Raw genomic sequence first — 22849 nt, 5'->3', positions numbered from 1 at the left:
GTGTAATATTAGGAGTGTAATGCTATATTGGGTTATTTGAAAGTAGTACAAATCCTGGTTGTATTTCGATAGATTATGTCAAAGGTTTTTAATCGGAGCAGTTTTGATTTATATTTTTAGAGCATCAACGTTAAAAGTCAGACCCATTTAATATTATTATTACCTGCTTAATAATAATATTTTTTTTTCTTTATCTGTAACCCTTATAATGCCCTAAAGATAGTGGATAAATCTCTTTATATATGCCGCTCAAACTTGCTCTATGTATTCTGTATCTAACGGTTACCCGTTTTTTTCTTTAGTTCGTCAGTCCACTAGAATCAAACTACGCCTTTTTTTTTTGAGGGCGAAACATTCTAAAGGTACCCGATGACGTGGGAGCGACGCTGGGTTACGACAGGCAGGGGATACCGTAGCCCAATTCTACTCCCAGAACTACAGGGATAATACAGCTTTTACGTAGATTTTTTTTTTCGAATACATTATATTTTGTACACCAGGCTCGTTCGCTGGCGAGCGACAAAAGCGTGGTGGAGGAGACGGCGGGCACGGAGAGGCGGAAGCGGGTGGACCTCGAGCGAACGACCGACCTGATGGCGGGCGGCCTGCGAGTCGCCACGCATCTCCAGTCTCGGACGCGTACTGAAGAAGGTAATTACAATAACTACCAATCCATTATTGAAATTTATTTCTTTTCACCTTTAATAACTATAACTAATATTTTTGATTTGCTCAAACCTTTAACTTAAATTTATAGTCCACGTAAACGTGCTAGTCCGCTCTGAATATAGAAATGAATCGCGTCGCCGTAGCAGATTGTTTGACTACACCTGCTCGTAACAACTTCAGAGCGGACTAGCAGTATGGCGCGGACTATATCTAATAACAGCAGTGTTAAGGGTTGCTGTGTTCTGGTTTGATAGGTGTGGTAAAGGAGGCATACTTTTTCGGGACGTTCCAGCTTAAAGGTAGCGGCGTATCTGTGGCAGGCCTCAGGTAGGAATCTATCTGGGATTAATTACAGGTGTCCATGGGTGGCAGTAGCCACTTACCATCAGGTCGTCTGCTACTCCTATATTATAAAAAAGCAATCTTTTGAATACATATATCATGTTTCTATCCCAAGATGATTTAAGAAAGTTTCTTTAGTTTTAATATGTTCATGATTGAACATTCCTTTTTACGTTTCAAGAAAATCTATATAATACTTTAATACTACTATTTCATTTATTATACAGTTGAAAGAGAAGGACAACCAAACATGGATGACGACTGGGACAGTCTTTCTGTCCGTATGCGACGACAGCGCCGCGTTCGTCATAATGGTAAGAACTAAAAACTAATAATTATATCTATCCGTCAACAGATGGCAGTACAGTCAGATATGACATGTAGAGCCATCTTGTATCCAGTAGACAAACTAACTAGTTTTAAAATGTTTTGATAGATGGCGCTTATACACATTGTAGTCATGTTAAGGTTGTATACATTTTTTAACCGACTTCCCAAAGGAAGAGAGGTTATCTATTTGTCGCGTCTATTTTTTTTACAGTCCAGGATTGGAATTATACGTCAAATTGATTTTTTAATAAAAACACGTTTTTTAAGATCTTTTTATATAAAGATATATTACAAATGAATTCAATTTCAACGTGTGTTTAAAATTTATTTATTTTAATGAAATTATTTAAAAATCTGTTTATTTGGTTTCAGTACAGTAATTAACTGTCTATTTTGACAAGGCTTTGAATATTCAATTCAAATAAATAATCATGGATAATGTAATGTAAAATATGTATTTTAATCACTAGTTAAAATTTTAATAAAAAAATGCAGCCTAGGTAAAAATCTTTACACAGTGAAATTAGTGAAGCTTAATGAAATATAAACATTAAACAAAATACACATATACAAATAACACATGAACTTAGTAATCACGCGGTCGGATCTCGTACTACGCTTGTTAATACATAATGCATTCAAGATTAACGTTTGATTTATAAAGTTGTCACGGCAGTCAATTTTGCATAGTATTGCATTATATCAAGGCAAACGACGCATTATATTGAAATTGAATAGAAAAGTAACACAGATATTGCGTAATTTATTGTCTATCTGAATACAAAGACTACATTTAGATGTTGTTTATGGATGTTACATTGTATCAAATGCATTGTATTGCATATTTTCAGGGTTCCGTACCAACAGGGTGAAAAGGGAGCCCTATCACTAAGCCTCCGCTGTCTGTCCGTTTGTCATAGGGCTCTATCTCTTGAACCGTAATAGGTAGAAACTTGGATTTTTTGCAGAGAAGGTATAACAGTGGCCGCTATAGCAATAAATACTAAAAATAAAAAGGTTGAAAATGAATAGTTGTGAGAAACCGTTGTTCTTTTCAGACAGTTATTAGGTATAAAAGGTTAATAGGTAGGTTAAGAGTCTATTAGGCTGCTATGATAAAAAATAGGCACTAAAAATATAAAAAATAATGAAAATTTGGTGGCACGGAACCCTCTATGTACAAGTTCAACTCGGACTTGGCTAATTATTTATCATATTTTAATCTTGATATTGTAATAAAAGCAGGTAGCTGTATCTTGTCTTAGTATAAAAAGCTAGGCTCATGTTATGTTTTGTAACAACTTCAGTTAATTATTAGGTACGTACATTTAATTCTTGGAAAAGTAAATAAATATTTAATTGAAACATGTAGGTAACTAAGTAATTTAGCTCGTAGTTAGTTGCATATTTGCAAAACTAATAAAAAACTTAATTGGATTATTTACTTCGCATTAAACTAACCTACTATGTAGTAAATATATACATCAGTACTAATATGTATAAATATAAAATATATATGTATAAAGTATGTACTTGTTTTATACAATGTTATGAGATGAATTGCTTAATAGTTTGTTTGTACGGGATGGTGTGTTCGCCCAGCGAAAAAATCCCATTTTTAATTAAAAATAAATAAATAAATAAATCAGTACTAATAGGTATTGCAAAGCGTAAGAATAATCTGCAATCGGATATCCAGCTTGCCTTAATTGTAGCACCCATAGACTTAGAATATTTTCGCTACGCTACCTATTGTTTATATACTTATTCAATTTTTAATCAATAAGTGCGTATTAGAAATTAATTATCACTTGAGATTAATTTCTAATACTTACATAACTTTTACATAAATCAGCGGCGCGTCTTGGATTATAACCCCTCACCGATCGTGAAGCTCAGTGTCAAACCACTAAGCTACAATATTATACAAGGGTGGTAACTAAAAATACTTATGGTCCGCATAAAACTGCTAGTCCGCTCTGAATACGGAAATGAATCGCGTCGCCATAACAGATTCTATGACTACACATGCTCGCAACAACTTCAGAGCGGGCTGGCAGTTTGGTGATAACTATACTTATTGCGATTTTTACATAAACATAAGAACAAAAAAAAAGCTGTCAACACAATATTTATATACGCAGATAAAACTGCGCGACGATACTAGTGAATCATAATGATTTTCCGAGGCGAAGTGACTGTCATCGCTGTTACAAGTTACTTGTGCTATTTGACATTGTGCCCATCTAGGTCTCAAGTTCGAGACCTTTGTTTGTTTTCCTACCTTAAGTTACGTACATACTACTTTAAGTTACTATCACGCCCTATTAATGGCTAGATAAACCATAAATGAAACTTTATATTAATTAAAGCTATTTTTCAACTTTGGATGCAAACACCGCCGCGTCGATTCATAAAATCACTGTGAAACGGTTCTGTATTCTGGTTTAAGAAGTTGTAAGTGTTCTAGTTTATGCAATTCTACGGAGTATTTCAACTTAGTCCTCAGGGATAGCAACATGTCTATGGCTGATCGTCACTAGATGGAGAGCATACTCGTTTTACATACAATACAAACTATTTTTTATATAATATGTGAGTAGCATACGAGAATGCTGCCCACCTGATGGTAAGTGGCTACTGCCGCCCATGGACATCTGTAATTAAACCCAGATAGGATTAGATATTCCTACTTGAGGTCGGCCACAGTTGCGCCGCTACACCTGAGGACTAAGCAGGAACACCTCGGAAAAATATGTCTCCCTTACCACACCCTTCAAATCATAAAACAGCAGCGCCACTATATTTCTTCCCAATTAGAAAAAGGTAATCTGAAGAGCCGTGGTTAGGTAGGTAAGTGACATCATATTTTTATGGTTTCACCATAGATTAGTAAAGATACTTCGCCGCCTTGAAATTGAATGAAGCCACAAATGGCTTATTATCGTAAGTTCTTTTTTTGAATTCTTGACAAATAAAAACATTTTTGAGTGAGTGAGTAATCTTTACTAATCTATGGGTTTCACTGATAAGGTTTGTAATGGAACCCATGAGTTACCTATTTTACGTAAGATAACTCTTTGGTAGCATACTAATGGACCATCCAATTTATTACGGTTAATAAATCTTTGTAATGAATAGAATAAAAAGATTAATTTACTCTGGCAGATACAGGAAGCCATTTTTATTGATGATATTAAAACTATATGACACATACGAGGCAAAATAGAGGAATATTAACTTCCTTAGTATTTATGACTATTTTTCATTTCTTTATTGTCGCATAAAAATTAAATATACCGGGCTTGCGATATTTTTACAAATTTAAAAACATGTTGTTTATTACTTAAAATGTAGGAATCCACCGGCTCCTATCAATTAGTATTTTTCGATCAATTACAAAATTCGTTCTACAATCATATATTTTTTAAAGTTTTTCGTAACAACTCGATATATTTACTAATCCAGCCTTGATTTTAAGATTCGGGTATAAAAATGTATTAAGTAATATTAATAGAAGACTTTTTTATAATATAGGAGTAGCACACGAGCATGCAGTCCATTTGATGGTAAGTAGCAACTGCCGCTCATGAACATCTGTATCAACACTAGATAGGACGAGATATTCCTATCTGAGGTTGGCCGAAGATGCGCCGCTACCTCTGAGGACTAAGTTGGAACGCCTCTGAAAATTATGTCTCCCTTACACCTTTCAAACAGAACACAGCAGAGCTTAACACTTTTATTAGGCAGAAATAGTCGTGGCGGTGATGCCGCCGGAGTCGAAACACAAAGGGTTCTACCACCTGTAGACTTCTATAGGTATTGTTTACTCGTAAATTGTAATAACATAATATTTGACATGGGTTCAATCATATTTACATTGTATAATGATGATTGAAATATGAAAGGGGAAAATCATAACATTTTAATAACCGTTTATAAGTAAATAAAGAAAACGATTTTCTTAGTTCGTTTTGTGGAAAATATTTATTTATTTTAGCTACGCCGTTCAGTCGTAACAAAATATTTACGTCTTTAATTGAGTTTTTCTTTTATTTTTAATGTCTGCTATTGTATCCGACTGGAGGCTGGAGGGTAATGTTTTTCAAGCGTGAGCAAGTCCTTTTCTTTGGCAAGCTCTACATAAAATGGCTTAAGGGATTTTAATATAGCAATTAGGTGTCGTTGGATTCGTCCAAATTAAATTATTTTATATACCGATGTCAATCTAATCTATACTAATATTATAAAGAGGAAAACTTTATTTGTTTGTTTGATTGTGATGAATAGGCTCACAAACTACTCGACCGATTTTAAAAATTATTTCACCATTCGAAAGCTACAGTATCCACGAGTAACATAGGCTATATTTTATATGAAATATATTTGATAAATAGATTTTGGGGCGGTATAAAGTTTGCCGGGTCAGCTAGTTACAAAATAAAGAAAGATAAACATACAAGATACGCGCGAAAAACATAACCCTTCCTTGGCGGTCGGGTAAAAATAGTTCACATTTTTATTACTAAATATGTTATCAGTAGGTGTCAGTAAGTAGTATCGGCGCCATATTACCTACAAAGCTTACATGGCGCCGGTTTTTCAGTGGAGAGAGAAGAAATTCTGGTTGTAGCCTGTTTAGTCAAGTAAGTCTAACGAATTATCAAAATATGAAAGAAATATTCTAATCGTACCGTTCATAAATATAATTGAGGTATTGTTCTATAATTTCTCTAAAGCGTATTAAAAATTTGTTAATAAAAGTCGGTCAGTATTTTTTCTACGTTTTCTACCGGTTGGAGAGTTGTGAGTACACTGCACTTATATTTTATTTGTAAAATATATTTTTAAATTAATATTTCAGTCTTCCTTCTCACAATGTTTTCATGTATAGTTTATCTCGAGTTGTAGGTAGGTAGGTAGGTAGGTAGGTAGGTAGGTAGGTAGGTAGGTAGGTAGGTAGGTAGGTAGGTAGGTAGGTAGGTAGGATATATTAGTAACTATATATTTTACTATTAAAAATATAAAAAAAAATTACATTGTGCAATATTCAAAGAGTTTGTTGCTGCAGTCATTATTGTAACCCACGGCTGTGCAAGATGCTCAGCAAGGGTTGCCACCTATTTATCTTTAACTATCTATTTCTAAACTTATTTGTACCTATATGTATAATTATTTCCGTAACTTTATTAATTTATACAAATCCATAACCGTTAGGTACGCGGCAATTATGTTGTCACAATTTTGTTGTACAAATTGTCCCAAATGAGCTTGTTTCGTGTGACCTCAGATAGCCGCGTAGGCCCAATGACTGCCCTTTTACGGTTAACAGATGGACACAGGTGAAACTTACGTATTTATCGCAGTGGCGGTTCAAACGCGGCGTTTATAAATGCGATTTTTTTTAAATTTCATTACTTATAGTGAGAGTTAGTCGCTAGTCTAGTTAGAGTTAGTTGCTAGTCTAGAGTCTTCCGGGGTGCTAAAGTTTCTCTTCAAAATCATTTTCTATATGAAACTGGTTACAAATGTTTATGGGCGGAAACAACTGCACCAAAGTGGATTGCAAGCTCGTATGCTACTTGAAATGTATATATAAAAAAATCTCCTAAATGTAGTATAAAATATTACAAAAATGGAACTTCTATCTATCGATTACATTTTGAGTTCTGTAGGTACAATTTATGGAATTTGAATGTTTATATACATGCAATGCAATGCAATGCAATATACGGATTATCTTATAAGGTATTACTTCATGCAAATTAAAATTGTAAAAGAATATGTAGGTACTATTTAGGAGAAATATATATTACTTACATATTTTAAAGCATTAAAATACTTATTACGATAATGAAAAATATTTAGGAAGTGTCTAACATACATAAACACATTATATAAATGAATAACATTTATATTGCAACACTTAATTTTTACGAAACCTTTGATTAACTGCTACTCGTATTATTAGTTAGCAATGTAAAGCTATCTTAATGGCATGCAGATTTTAATGTCGGAAGACTTTAAAATCCCAATTAATATGCAGTTTTTTTTCTCTCTGCGCGGTTTGCATTATTTACGTATTGACTTTTTCAAGGTATTAATAAAAACATTTTTAAAGATATTTATAAAATTCATAATATTATTATGAAGAGATACACATTTTAATTTTTCTAGGGATCACTTAATTAATAATTAAGTACCTATGCATTACCACGAAACTTAAAATTTTGCCAGGACTGTGTATATTAGCGATTTTTTACAAAACATTATTTGTTTTATTGAAGCAGAGTGATAGTACATGCCTCGAGGTCCCGCCGAGTTGTGTGAGAGAGGGTTGCCAAAAAGCAGTGATACGTTGTAACTCAGCCCCTCGATCGGGGGGTCTGAGGTTCAGATCCCAAGCATGCACCTCTGATATTTCGAAGTTACGTGCATATTAAAATTAATTATCACTCGCTTAAACGGTGAAGGAAACCATCGTAAGGAAACCTGCATACATAAGAGATCTTTAAAAAAATATTTCTCAAAAATATGTGAAGTCTACTAATACGCACTTGGCCAGCGCGGTGGCCTTACCTTTCTCATTCTGAGAGAAGACCAGTGCCCAGCAGTGGGATATTAATGGGTTGGCGACGACGTTTTCATGCGGAGATAACGATCTACCGCGATTATCAATACGCACAGCCAAGTGCGGTGGCTATGATTATATCCTTCCTTCTAGATGTTAATTATACTGAAGAAGGAAATTTTTGGATCAGATGAAAAAATGATGGATAAGGTGTAGTTACAACCAGGCATATCGCAATAACCCTCTTTCATGCCATAAAAATCAATAAGAATGCCGCTTTAGTGTGGTTTCTCTAATTAAAACGTATTTGCATCCTAAGCGCCACTTTAAGTATAGATATGTTAGTTCCTTTTTAAGTCAGTGCAACTGTAAATGGATAGATTACATTTAATTTATATTACATTTATTAAAACATATTAGGGCAATCACATGTATGGTATTATTTTAGCTGTTTATGGTAATTCGGTCACAAACGAAATATATGTAGTAGGTATAAATATATCTATAGTACCAAACTGCTAGTCCGCTCTGAAGTTGATGCGACCAGGTGTAGTCATATAATTTGCTATGACAACATGATTCATTTCTATATACCGGTGAAACGGTATTCAGAACGGACTAGACGTTTTACGCGGATTAATCCAACTATTAGTTTGTTATATTTGACGGTATAGATAGCCCTCTGTGGTTCGACCCCTGAAACTGCAACACATGTCTGCCTCATAACAGCAGTGTAACGGGCTGTGATATGGTTTGTAGGGTGTACGCAGGAAGCATATTACCCTTAGGTATGCGACGAGCATGTAATCCCTGTGATAGTAAAATGCCGCCCGTGGATATTTGTAATCAGCCCCAGATAGTATTGAAGTCTTAACTCCGGTCCATACGCGTACATACGGGTACATACGCGTTGTTACACCCTGAGGGCTAAATTGAAACGCATCAGTGTCACTCCTACTCGTATATCTCCGAACACGCTTAACAATACTGAAATAAGACAGAAATAGTCGGAAACGAAAAAGTAACTGACCTTAAAAAAAGACTACTATTATTTTCACCGAAGCGACAGTGAAGAATAATAAAGACTGGGTCATCCTAATTGAATTTTTATTGCGATTTAGTAATTTGTCGCTTAAAGTTCAAATGACGTGAGTCGATTGCATGACATCTCGTCTCGAACGTGTTGTAATGTCAATAACGTCTTGTGGTATCGTCATGTCAATTTAATGTTAAATGTGCATTCTGACAAAATTGGTTTGTCAGTCTTTCGAGTTTCGATTCGATAAAATTTAACTAATTCGAGAGTTTAAGCGAACGTGATTAAAAATGAGTAGTGATTAGATGTGGTCCGAAATTAGACCATAATTTTCCAAAATGTTCAATTGTTAACATTTATTATTTTTATTTGAATTAGGTAATGAAAATAAATTAATTATATCTATATTATAAAATATTATTTAAAACTAGGTAGGTTTTGACAATCAAAAGTTCTCATAGGAAATCGGCAGTTCCTAGATATACATATAGTTAATATTTATTTAGTCTTGAACTTTTATAATTCATGCACATCTACAACACCTACAAATGTAAATTTAGTTTAATAATTGGTGTAATATTTATTTTTCAAATTTGATATACGTTGAATAACGGCTTTGAACTAAAATTAACAACTGGTTTAAAATATTTTTACAATTATGCAATTTACTACTATGTTTGAGTTATGTTCTTTAAGAAATTACGCATATGTAAATATTTAATATAGCGAGTATTGATATGTCTCCTAACCAATTTAGGCAAGTTTTCAGTTTGTTTTGGAGTCTGCAATAAATAGCTGAATTGGGTAACAATCATAATAAACTGTCTGTTTACTTGTTACTTGAATAAAATTAAACATTAAATGGATTACTTGGGTTTTCCCTTTTCCTAAGAGTTTAAATATTAGATACAATTAAACTCACATGAAAATGACCTGTATGAAAACAGTATACCCATGTCATCCATACCGTCATAAACCTATATTAAAATACGAGTAACAATTATTTTTTCAACTTTTTAAAACAATGTTATTAGTACCTACCCATTTGTACTTAATTTACATAGATTAAAAATTTAACGTCAACCGTTAAAATGACCGGAAAACATGTACAAAAACAGCCTTCTTAATTATCCAATTACTACAGCTATCAAGCAATGTCACAGTGACCTAGAAATTGGTCTTTAGTGAGATCCGACACGCTACTGTTTCACGGCGGTTCAGTTGAAATATGTTTGCATCTTGCATTGACCTTCAGTAGTTTGGCAAACTTATTGACTGTACGATTACGCCATAGCATGTGTGTGAGGATACGAGGCGCGGCCGGCACTCTGCCGTGGAGCGTCGCGCGCGCGCCCGCACCGTACTACCATTACTAACGCGCTACGTGTTTTCAGATCACGATAAAGACTACGCGAAACGACCCTTGAACTTCGACATCGAAGAGGAAACCCGCAAGAAGGAAACCTCCAAGTGGCTCGAGAGTCACTTCGGCAGCGACTCCCGGTCATCACACGACTCAATCGCCGAAGAAATTGGACGGCGTCCCGAGCCCGGATTCTACGTGAAAACAAAGGCTGCTGAAGACGAAGGATACTACGGAAAAACGTCATCCGTCCCGCCGCCTCCGGTGTATGCGGATAGGGTGCTACGTAAAACTAAGTCGTCAACACCCTCTGACGAACGGGCCGCACCACCGGCGAATAGAACGGGGGGATATTTTAAGGGTGTCGCAGATTGGTCACAACGACGTGCTAGTAAGCCAAAAATGCCAGAGCCGAGGAGTTCATCTCCATCACCGCCTGCCGTTCGATCACCATATGCCAGTGACGATCGCTTAAACGGCTCGTCGCCTAGACATGTGTACGGAAAACGAGACTCGCCTCAGGGGAGGTCGTCGCCTATCGGCCGCCGTCACCCGCCCTCGCGCGATGATTCCGCCTACGTGTCGTCGTCGACTATGCACAGCCCGCCACGTGGCTCGCCGTTCCGACCCCTGGAAACAGATCGGTCGTTCCGTGAGCCCTCGATCGAGGATGATTACCGACCAGTTGCTCCGGAACGCAAACGCCACTCGAAACAGCGTTTGTCAGAAGAGCACAGGTACGATAGTGGTTACAGAAGTTCGTCTCGAAATGAAAACTCCGGTCGGTCGCGCGACAGTCGCGACGAAGGTGCTGCCGAGCCGCCCCCGGATTACTCGCCGCCCATAGAGCGCCGCGGGAGTTCGGATCGCGACCGTACACCGCCGCGCAGGCGCGACCGGGACGAACGAAAGCAGAACCAGAAGACGCGGTTTGCGGATAAAGAACGGCGTCCGTCGCCAGTGCGTAAATCAGTCGGCTCGGCCATCGGCAACTCTATACGGAAGTTGGTCGGGAAGATCAGGTCGGCGTCTGCGGAGCGGCGGGCTCGGTGGCGCCACTCGCGGACACCGTCGCCCGAGCACTCGTCGCGTACTTACAAGCAGTACGGCGGCGAGCTGGCGCCCCCCGTCGCGCCGCCGCACCGCTACTACCTCGGGGAGGACCCCTTCGCGCCCAGCATCTACGGCCGTGAGCACAAGTACGAGGGCAGTCCTAGACGAGCCGCGCCAGCTGACGCCCGTGACCATCGCGACAGGTGAGACAATCAATCATAAAATAAATCGTATTAACAATAACGAATAATTAAAATTTTATTATGATCTAGCTTAACGTAAATGGATTTACGCAACATTAATTTTATAACAACGATACCTACATATAAAATATCTAGGCCTTAAATAGAATCTTGTCCTACAACAAATCCGTACCTCCTCCTACATTATAACCAGGCATAAAATTTAATTAATGCTTCTTGTTTTGATATTATCATACGCTTACGGCGAACCGAAGTAGTCTGCGCCTATTATTTGTAAAAATATTGTCTAGCGATTGTAACGTGTCAATTGACGGGACATAAATGATCAGCTTCCCACTCTTTTGTCCTTTCTAAGTTTTGAAATTACATATTGATAGTCGTAAATCTAACACATTATGCATAAAATTTTTATTAGTATAAAATTTGTCGCAAGATGTTCTATTGAATTTCACACTTACCTGTGATGCAAAAATATGAAGTAGTTAATAACAAAGATGTCTTTGTGTTTATTTGAATTTAACAATTAATCAATGGATAGTAATAGGTCTATTTTAAGACCATAAAAAGGTCAAGTCAATGGTCAATATTATAGTTGTGTATTATATTCACCAAAGCTCTACGCGACATAATAATCATCACGACGGTCGATTACGCTGTATCCCAGGTTCTATTCCCAGTTAAGATATATTTTAAACGAAGTGTTTAAACTTTCGATTATACTTAAAAGTACTAAAGCTGTTATATTTTCAACACATATTTTTTAATTGAGATATGGCAAATGGTTCCAACTTATTTTAGTTTCGCAGGGTTCGTCAAAGAAACCTATTTAGATACAGAATATATGTCTATTTAATTTGGAATATACATTTTTTTATTGACTTCAAAACCACAAAATAATCTGAAATTCGTTGCGTTTATCTATTTGTCTCGTTTTTAATCTATAAGCCCACTATGAATAGTCTACAGGAACTAAATGCTTTATTACCTTGTTACCTGGCCTATAACAATTTGATTGGAAACAATTAATTATAGTTCTCAAAACAATGTTCAATAAATATCCGTATCTATCGATTGGTTCTAAGATTTTCTTATGATCGCATTCCTTACATAACTTAGCCACAATGTCACAGCTGTAATTACAGATATGTTTGCTAGAAAACAAGGTTTTTTTTTATTTGAGTTGACATGTGGTATTTATAAATCATTGGAAAAGTAAAAAAAATATTATAAACTTTTTTTAAGTTTTTGTGTAAGTTAATGGAAAATAGTAAAAAAACAAAAAAGTTAATAACAATTTATATTAGTAGTTGCTATATATTATTGCTTGATTGATCATATTAACGCATATGGAAAAGATTTGATGGATTAAACATTATATAAATATAATATGTAGATTACTGCTATGGATGCAAAGAAAGTTTTAAAAGATGTTGTTAAAGATTTAAGAACTATTAATAAGTGTTGGCAGCTAAGATATTACATCCTTAGAAATATTAACATTATAATATGTTACTGCAATAATAGTAAGATGTAAATATACTAGAGGACAAAGTAGAGTTGATTAAAGATGTACATATTTATACATAGGTATACCGGCTTCAGAAAGACTAAACTAGTCTGTGAAATAGATTAACTACCTACCCAAAATAATTACCATTTAAGTGATCTCAAGCAATCATAACAGACTCAGATATCTTAAAACTTTATTATTTGGTACTTTACTATGTCCTTCCTTGTACCACTTTCTTGTGTTATTTCAAAGTTATACTTGCTTTCTCATAGGTCCTATGATCAATCGGACGACTAAATACGTAAGTCAGGTAGAAAGATTGTGACTAGACACCGAACTAATATCTATTCGAATTATACCCATCATTAATAAGTAATCTATCCAGTGTCTTATCTACTAAAGATCGAAACTTGCCAATTTCTGTTTACTAGACATTGATCATTGACATCTAACACTTTAAAAAGATATCGGTAATTATAAAAGTACACAAACATCATTAATAAATTAATACACATACGCCAAAATAACACGAAATTAACACTTTAGTAATAATAAATGTTCATACAATAAATACCTAATAAAAAGTCTGTTAATTTGTTCGTTAATCATCCGCTAATAATTTTGTATAACATATGATAATTAAACATCGGAATTATGGTAATTATGGACAGTCTAGAATAATAATATTCTGTCTACGAAATGAATAATACGCGTTATATAGAAATTTTGTATCTATAATTAAATTTTAAATCCAGAATATATACATATTATTTTTATATAAGAATATTAATAATAAAATTGTAACTGTATTTTATTGAAGGTTATTACACTCGTTAATTAGCTATCAAACAAAAGAAAACAAAGGAGAAAATTAACTTCCTGTAACTGTCCTTAACTGTTCAGCCCTAACTTTTAGTACATCTATTTTTCCCTTTACGAAACTGCTTAAATAATTAGTCACACGGAAAATATTAGGCCTTAGTAATGCCTGAGCAAATATTGTCAGGCTCATGGGTTATTTCATTTGTCATGTTCTGTACATTTTTTCATCAGCAGTATTCAGTAATAGAAATTATGTCTGGCAATATCTAGAAAATTAACTGGGAAATGAGTTGATTAATTAATAGTTTAAATAAGTAGTGTTATACATCTCTATTATAGAAGAAGTGTGTAGAGGTCTCTTAAATTAGAAAAAAAAACATGTTTCATCGGGTTTGTATATTTTCTTCATAGTAGCTTTTTATTACAATTTTTGATAGGTTATCAGTTGTTTTACACAATACAGTGCAAATAAGAAACATAGACAAAATTATGTTAAAAAAAAATAGTTTCGTTGTTATATAAATCCACTCAAACTTTACGCAAGGTCCTTTTTTTCTAAAACGTTACACAAGCTAACTATGCATCTATTTTCTTTTGTTATGGACATCCCTTTTCTTATGTAAAACCGCACCTTTAAATTAGCTAGAACCGAAACGGAGAATACGTAGGTTTTGAAAACGTCTGTTCAAGTATTTTGTAAGAAACGTTGACCAAGTTCCATACTAATTATATTGTTTTCATCCGTATTCTGAAAACGTATAAGGAAATAGAATAGCCAAAAGAATTAGTAGAAAGTGAATTGGAAAATTTGCATTGAGCGAAATATGGCCGGTTGAACGATTTCTCGTTTCTGATCAAGTAGTGTTATGTAATGTAATTTAAAGAAATTTCGTTTGTCGAAAGAGTGACCAAAGATGCAAGTAAATATCAATTACATGAAAAAAATACTTTAAATAAAATTAAGACTTTATTCCCTGAAAATTAAATTTTTTGGAAAGCATTCTCCTAGGTATTCTCCTAAGTATTCTCATAGGAAAGTAGGTATCCTATAAATAAGATTTTATGTAGGTACGTATGTGTAATGAATATTTTTTGATTTTTCATTTTATGTGTTCAGGTAAAAATGATGCTATTAATATTGCTGTCTTCAACCCAGATAAAGCGAAAGGTCGTTTTAATTATGATTTTAATGATGACAAGTAATGCTCAGATATCACGAATGCTTTTGCGAATAACTAAAATTCCACTGTGAAATAATTGAAAACAATAGCCTTTTAAATCAATCAAAACTCGCCAACTGGCTTCAATCAAGCGTCGTGCGTTCCGGCATATCTTGCCATTTTAATCTGTCGTGGTTTTGCCTAGTAAGGGTAAGCGGTTTCTCAGCAAAAGAGCCCTTATTTAGCTCACAAGTTGACTCAGTCATGTTTACTCGGTGAAACAGTCTTTTAATAAGAACTATTGGATGGTAATGACGACCAACTGTGACTCATTGCGAGAGTATGCTTCAATAAACAGGTGTAGGTTTAGGTGTCGCATGCTGATGTAAATTAGTTTATACCATTGCAGATTGTAGTAACGATACACAAGCTTCCTTGTAGTTTTTTACTACAGCGTTTCTTATTGTGTTTCGCTCGTTACGTCTAACTAATTTGTTTAACTTGTTCATGGTACTTGATAAATGTACATAGGTTAGATGAGCCGTTGTTTAGAATATAAACAAAGAACCGTCGTTAGGCGTGTGGGCAGAGATTCCCCATTGAATCCAATTACGTTCCAAACACACAAGATTACAAGTTTTTATGATACATAAGGAGATAACAATGAATGTACGTGGGCTTGACCCGACTTGCGATCGTGAGGTACTAATAATATTTTAATGGACGCGTTTTTGTTACGTTCCAGGGGCCAGTTCTCGAGCACGCTCGGTCGCTTCAGTCACTCGACGAGTCGGTTAAACCCAAACAGCGAAGCAGAGGAGGATTACACTCGAAGCGCTCAAACACTTCCGCGAAAGTTGCATGACCGCAAAGAAAAAACCACCGAGAAACCGAGTTCCAGCAAATACTGGCACCGCCTTACTCCGAATAAGCGGTCGAGTAGTGCCATTAACGTGTCCAACGCAACACCGCCTGAGGGCAAGATCAACGGGTACCCGCCCGGCCCTGCCAAGCCGGCGCGGACCTACAAGGGTCTCAACAGGAGCAAGAGTTTTGCTATGGGCGCACCTGAACAAGAAACACATCCACGTTACGTTTCAGGTATGAGCCGCAACTATTCAACGATGTATAAATCAAACCCGCACTTGAGCCGTCTCGACGAGACTCCGGAACAGTTAAAGAGTCCCGGGATCGTATCTATAATCAACCGCAGTCAGCGCGATCTCGCCGACGCCGTGTCCCGCGAAACCGAACGCCGACGTGACGGGCTGTTCGGAGCTCGTTACGGCAAAACACCACCGATAAGCAACGGCCATACAAATGGCTACAGTAAATCGTACGATGAAACCGATAAGAAGAAGATATTCCTAAAAGGACTCCGCGAACGAGCGCCCGAGTTGTATCAAACGCTGCATGCAGACGACGAATCCGACGGTAGCAGATTATCATCCAGATACGGAACACCATCTCCGCACTATAAAGACCGGATATCTGAGGAGCGCAAGATACCATTGTATAAAACCGATTCGTTGAACAGGGAGACGAGTCCATTCGTATCACGTTTGGAGACGAGATTAAAATCGCCGGCGAACAGGCGGGGCAGTAACAACAGCGACAATTATTCTGAAACATACAGGTACACAACGCGCTCAGGCGATCCGGAGAGGCCCAGCGTTACTGATACCGTAGAAACAGTGAGCAAAAAGATTGTTCCGTCGAGAGATGGACGTGCAAAAGAGATTATTGAGTCGCGAGAAGTAAATTCAGTGACTAAAAGTCGCGGATACAAGGGCGAGCCTCATTCAGTGAAATACTACGAGAACGGAGTAAGGCCAGCGGAGTATGAATCCAAGAATGGAGTTGCGCCCGTTTATACAGAACGAAGGAGAAGTAATTACAGAGTGATGGAAAAGATTAGAGATTATTGAATACTTCTCGTATGGATATGAAATATTGATTGCCATATTTTTGATTACATGATTAACTGACCAGAGTCAAGAACAGACTGAGCTGTTGATTGCATTAGATATAAGTATTTCACAATAACTGCATACGTTAACAATTATTGTTAATTTAATGTAAGTTGCTTTATCATGTAAAAAGTCATATAGCTTTACTAATTTTACTTTGATAACCCAAAAGAGTGATCTAATTCCGTCCAATGAAGATAATGACGTTTTATATGTAAAGAAAGACGCTACTACACCGCGGTTACATTTTGTTAAGAAATATAACAACGATATTGCACACAAAAACATTATGATATGTAGATATTCGTTATCATTATATTACAAAATAATATTACCTGACTTTAACATTATTTTCCGAATACGTGCTAAAATACATACTTATGTAACCAGTAAAGAATGAAATAGAGTAGGTAAATCATAGAAACTTACTTGTAAGTTAAAAATGGATTGTAGTGGGAGTCATAAAATAATGTATGCGTACATAAATTTGTTGTAGCGACACACAATGTCAAAATAATTGCTACAAGATACCATTGAACGCAAAATGTTATATAGAAGATATTATAACATACTATATAGATATAGATAATGGTAGGAATTCACACGTCGAAATTTACTTCATTTAATTAATACAATATGAGGTTAATTTTTTTTACAATATTCTATACATGTTTTTGGCCTTTAGTTATTTTTAACATCAAAATGATTTCATTCTTCAATCAGTTCTTAAGAATTAATTTCTGGAAATAGACCTCACACAACAGCTGACTGTGCTACAAGTAGCTTCAATAAATTAATAACTTCTCGGGTCAAGCTCCTACCTGATTTTTAAATCCCTTAGTCCCTATAAAATCCATGGGTAGGATTGGTGCTACTTTAGGCCGTTTCCATACATACCTGCTATATAAACATACATATTAACGAGTTTTATAACAAGATTATAACGTTGTCATATCCTACAACGTTATATTTTTTTTCGTTAAAATATTATATACATTCTGTTGAATTATTACTTGATATTTAAGTGCAAACAATATAAAATTTGTTGTTTAACAAAAGGTAACAGCTGTGTGGGCGCACGTTATGATTAAAGTTGTTTTAATTATTGATGATGATAAAATTATATCTGTGAATAAACTTAATTACGGTAACAAGACCAGATATTGCGTAATAAAATAATAATATTGAATGAAATTAAATACAATGTATCCATAAAATAAACGTGTTAATATACACTAATTGCTTCGTTTTATTTTTGGATTAATTGACCAATTGTTTTTTATCTACACTAATATTATAAAGAGGAAACCTTTGTTTGTTTGGTTGTAATGAATAGGCTCAAAAACTATTGGACCGATTTTAAAAATTCTTTCATCATTCGAAAGCTACATTATCCACGAGTAACATAAGCTATATCTTATATGAAATATATTTGATAAATAGATTTTGAGGCAGTACAAAGTTTGCCGGGTCAGCTAGTATATAATATAGATACAGAATTAGCATACTCGCATGCAGTCCATCTGACGTTAAGCTATTATCGTCCATGGACATCTGAAATCAACCCCAGATAAGGCCAGATTCCCATCTGAGGTCGGCCGTGCGCCGCTACCACTGAGGACTAAGCTGGAACGCCTCGGAAAAGTATGTCTCCCTTATCACACCCTTCAAACCAGAATACCACTGCTGTTAATAAGCAGAAATAGGTGTGACGGTGGTGCCGCCGGAGTTGAACCACAGAGGGTTCGACCACCTTTAGATGCTCGAAGTCTCCTAATTATGGGAAGAGATGCCTTTGTAACACTGGGTATTAAAAGGAGTGCGTTATTCCATTGAGCGTTTGATATTAAAAAAAAGTCATATAATCTTTAGGTTAATTAACAAACAGAACCAACCATGCGAAGTTAATAAACTTCGCATGGTTGGTTCAAAATTCAATTCATGGTTCAAAATTATCATTCATTTGTTTACACAACTGTAACTATAAATAACATAAAGTATAAAATGTGAGTGAAGGAGTGAATACTTTGATCATGTTCAAATAATGAAACATATATATAATGAGTCAAGTACAATGCATTTTGAATTCATATTAATCCTAAAAGCTCTTCTTAAATGATAAATACCTACAATCTTGTAAAAATGGAATTATTCACAAAATAGTTATAAGTAATTAACTTTATTGACTTTGTATAATATAAATTTAAAAAATGTTTAAAATTAAAATCTTTTAATTATTGTCATAAATTGACATTGTTCTGTTTTATTTTGCGGTGAAAGTACGAGTATAATTAAATTTCGAAATTGGAAGAATAAAATCTTATCATATACACTGCCATCTAGAAACTGTTTCCAGTACTACGTAATAAACGATGGTACTAAGTTGTTCAGCTACTGAACGATAGATGGCAGCTCTCAAACTTGTAACGGTAGACATTTTAGGAAATGCAAGTACACTGTAATAGATGGCGCTGATTACAATTGTGCATTTCCCAGTAAATGATATTATTACCTATTTAGTCTTACTTTTACTGTCTGAAATTATTTCTTATTTCGGCATAATTTTAGGCAAATAAAATAATATTAGGCATATCACATACATTGCGAAGAAAAATTAAGGGGCAAAGGATGAAAAATGAATATAGCAGTAATTATTAAAATATAAAATGCTTTATTATTTAAATAAAAGCGATGTAAAAAAGAGCCGAGAAAATCAGCCCTTACAAGAAGTCAGCCCTTGAACAATGTTTGTAATACTATGTGTTATGTAAGTACCTATACACTTGATTACACATTTTAAATCTTATATAATTATAAAATTCTCATGTCACAATGTTAGTTACCATACTCCTCCGAAACGGCTTTACCGATTTTCACCTATTTTTTTATGCATATTAAGTAGGTCTTAGAATCGGCTACTATCAATTTTTAATAGCCCTTACTTATAAGGGTTATTTACCCTTATTTTTTTTTTATTTATATGGCAACACAACGTTTGCCGGGTCGGCTAGTATTTTACGAAAATTAGAAAAGATTGATCTCACTTATTGTTGACAAATATCTTATTTGCAGCTCAACACGAGTATACTTATCAACGCTTATATATAAAAATATGTAAATGCATATTTTTAAATATAACCTTTATTACGACATTAAAAACAAACAACATTAGAAAGTCAACAACAACATTAATTTAGTAGACTTTATTTATTTAACTTTTACTCGTATAAGTTTTGTTACGATCTTTTCGACTTTAAACAACCAATGTAGAAATATGACACAATTGTAGTGTCACTATACTTAATATCAATAAGTTCAAAGTCCAAAAACCAATCCAACCAATTTATTACTTATTTTAAATCATTCTATGTCTAGCTTCTGTAAGTGAATTTGCAGCTACTCGTCATCTGAAAAGTTAATTCAATAAAGTTAATTCATAGGTCAATTTATTTGTTATACCTTGACAACAATCTGTTACTGGCGCAATCTACGATGAGGCAGACGGTCTGCCTGATGGAAAGCAGTCACCGTCGCCTATGGACATTTGCAACACCAGAGGAGTCGCCAATGCATCGCCGGCTTTGGAGGAGAGCTCTTTTTACACCTTTTTTGAAGAGCCCCATGTCATATTATTGTATCAATTCCATTACTTTTTAGATATGCCTTTTCATAATATAGAAGCAGCACACGACCATACATCCACCTGATGGTAAGCGGCCACTGCCGCCCATGGACAACTGTAATCTTTAATGGATCTCTGTAAAATCCTCCGCCGTTACCTCTAAGGACTAAGTTGGACCTCTTCGGAAAAAGTTCGTCTCTCATACCACACCCTTTAAACCAGAACACAACAGCGCTTAACACTGCTGTTAGCAGGCAGAAACTGCCGCCGGAGTTCAACCACAGAGGGTTCAACCACCTTTTAAACTAAGTTTTACTTTTTTTATAACATAGGAGTAGCAGAGGACCTTGCAGTCCACCTGATGGTAAGTGGCTACTGCCGCCCATGGACATCTATAATCAACCCCAGATAGGATTAGATATTTCTACCTGAGGTCTGCCACAGATGTGCTCCTACCCCTGAGGACTAAGCTGGAACGCCTCGGTGAAGTATGTCTCTCTTACCACACCCTTCAAAACGGAACATAGCAGCGCCTAACACTGCTGTTATTAGGCAGAAATACGAGTGGCGGTGGTGCCGGCGGAGTCGAACCACAAAGGGTTCTTCCTGCAAAAACCTCTTATTAGGATTCCATTGGCTCTGCATGAAATTACGAATAGAAATAGAATCTACGTGGAAATTTAAACGAATAGGCTTTCTACGACCTTTTAAAATCATACTTAACTTTAAAAGGTGGTAGAATCCTTTGTGGTCCGACAACAGAAGCACCACCGCCAACCCTATTTCTATCTTATAACAACAATATTACACGCTGGTCTGTAGGGTGTACTAGTTTCAAGGGTATGCATGGTCCCAAGTTCAATTTCCGATAAACGTATATGATAAAACATGTACCTATCTGTGGTTCAATAACTACCATATTGAGCTATACAGACGAAAGGGTATTTCATACAAATTAATTTTATTCCCTAAACAACCCCTTAATATACAAAATGCGAGATCACAGATTTGTTAATTGATTAACCTTGTATGTATATTAGCGATACTCGGAACAATGGAGAACGCCGGTCTCGGGTGCTTGGGTACTACAAATGGCAAAACATTAGCCAAATAATACCTTTTGTTCAACCCTTCCTACCCTTATTCATCATTATCATTCCCCAAAGATTAATAACTACCGATATAGAATATAAAATAAATAATTACGCAGGACTTCGAGGAATTTATAATGTAAATTAAGGTGTTATTTTAATGTTATAACGTTCATTTCGTTTTTTATAGGATTGGTTTAGCAAATAAGCTTGCAGTCTACCTTGTTGTAATTGGTCCCTGCTACCCATGAACATCTGTGTCTAACTCCATATAGATCAAGTTCTACTCGAAACCTGATCACAGATGCGTTGCCAAGATTAAGAACAAACATGGTCGCCTCTTGTAGGAAACCATAATCCACAGTCTCCCATCGAAACGCATGAACTACTTAATGCTAGAAATACATCTGGCGGTGGTACCTTCCCGGTCAAACCATACTCATTCTATCCCCTTTGAATCCTTTATTCCTAAGATTTTATCTTGAATTTTCACGATTTTTTAAAATATAAAGAAACACATCTTAAAATGTATTTATTTAATCACTTTAAAAATGTATTACCCCATCTTTTATCTAAAACCTAGTTCTCCGTTAGCGTCCACCATAAACACAGTAACACTCCTCTTAAAGCGAATGAAACGTATCTATTTACGAAGAAACTAATTGTTTAATAAATAGCCATTGTCTTGAACAAATAATCGGATTTGTAGCGGCCATTACCCAACGTTAATAGCTTTCAAAGCCCATTCAAACGTCGACAATATTCATAAGCACCTAGTATAAGTAGAGGGATGTCTTTATACAACAGTATAACGCACTTTAGTGGAGTGTCTATAATATTAAAATTTTATTAATAATATAATATAGGCAGTAATAGCCTAATGGTTAAGAAACTCGGACTCTCGATCGAGGGGTCCGAGGTTCAAATCCCAGGCAAGCTCCTCTTATTTTTCAAAGTTATGTGCGTATTAGAAATTAATTATCACTTGCTAAACGGTGAAGGAAAACATCGTGAGGGAACCTGCGTACTTGAGAGAATAATAAAAAAAAATCTCAAAGGTATGTGAAGTCTACTAATACGCACTTGGCCCGCGCGGTGGACTAT

At 35.5% G+C, this 22849-nt stretch overlaps 1 protein-coding gene across 3 annotated transcripts in view; it reads left to right on the top strand.

The window, feature by feature from the left end:
* Positions 1-18271, top strand: part of chas (chascon) — a 168606-nt gene extending 150335 nt beyond the window's left edge. For all 3 annotated transcript variants that reach the window (XM_073093047.1, XM_073093046.1, XM_073093044.1), the window contains 4 exons: positions 501-651; positions 1239-1325; positions 10346-11570; positions 15808-18271. In XM_073093047.1, the coding sequence (XP_072949148.1) occupies positions 501-651; positions 1239-1325; positions 10346-11570; positions 15808-16990 (2646 nt within the window). In that variant the 3' untranslated portion in view covers positions 16991-18271. The remainder of the gene's footprint in view (positions 1-500; positions 652-1238; positions 1326-10345; positions 11571-15807) is intronic.
* Positions 18272-22849: the final 4578 nt, after the last annotated feature.

The sequence above is a fragment of the Epargyreus clarus genome, unplaced genomic scaffold (genome assembly GCF_041222505.1).
Source record: "Epargyreus clarus isolate Ecla_fem2 unplaced genomic scaffold, WU_Ecla_fem_2.2 ptg000004l, whole genome shotgun sequence".
In the NCBI taxonomy this organism is placed as follows: domain Eukaryota; kingdom Metazoa; phylum Arthropoda; class Insecta; order Lepidoptera; family Hesperiidae; genus Epargyreus; species Epargyreus clarus.
This window is presented reverse-complemented; position numbering and strand designations above follow the sequence as displayed.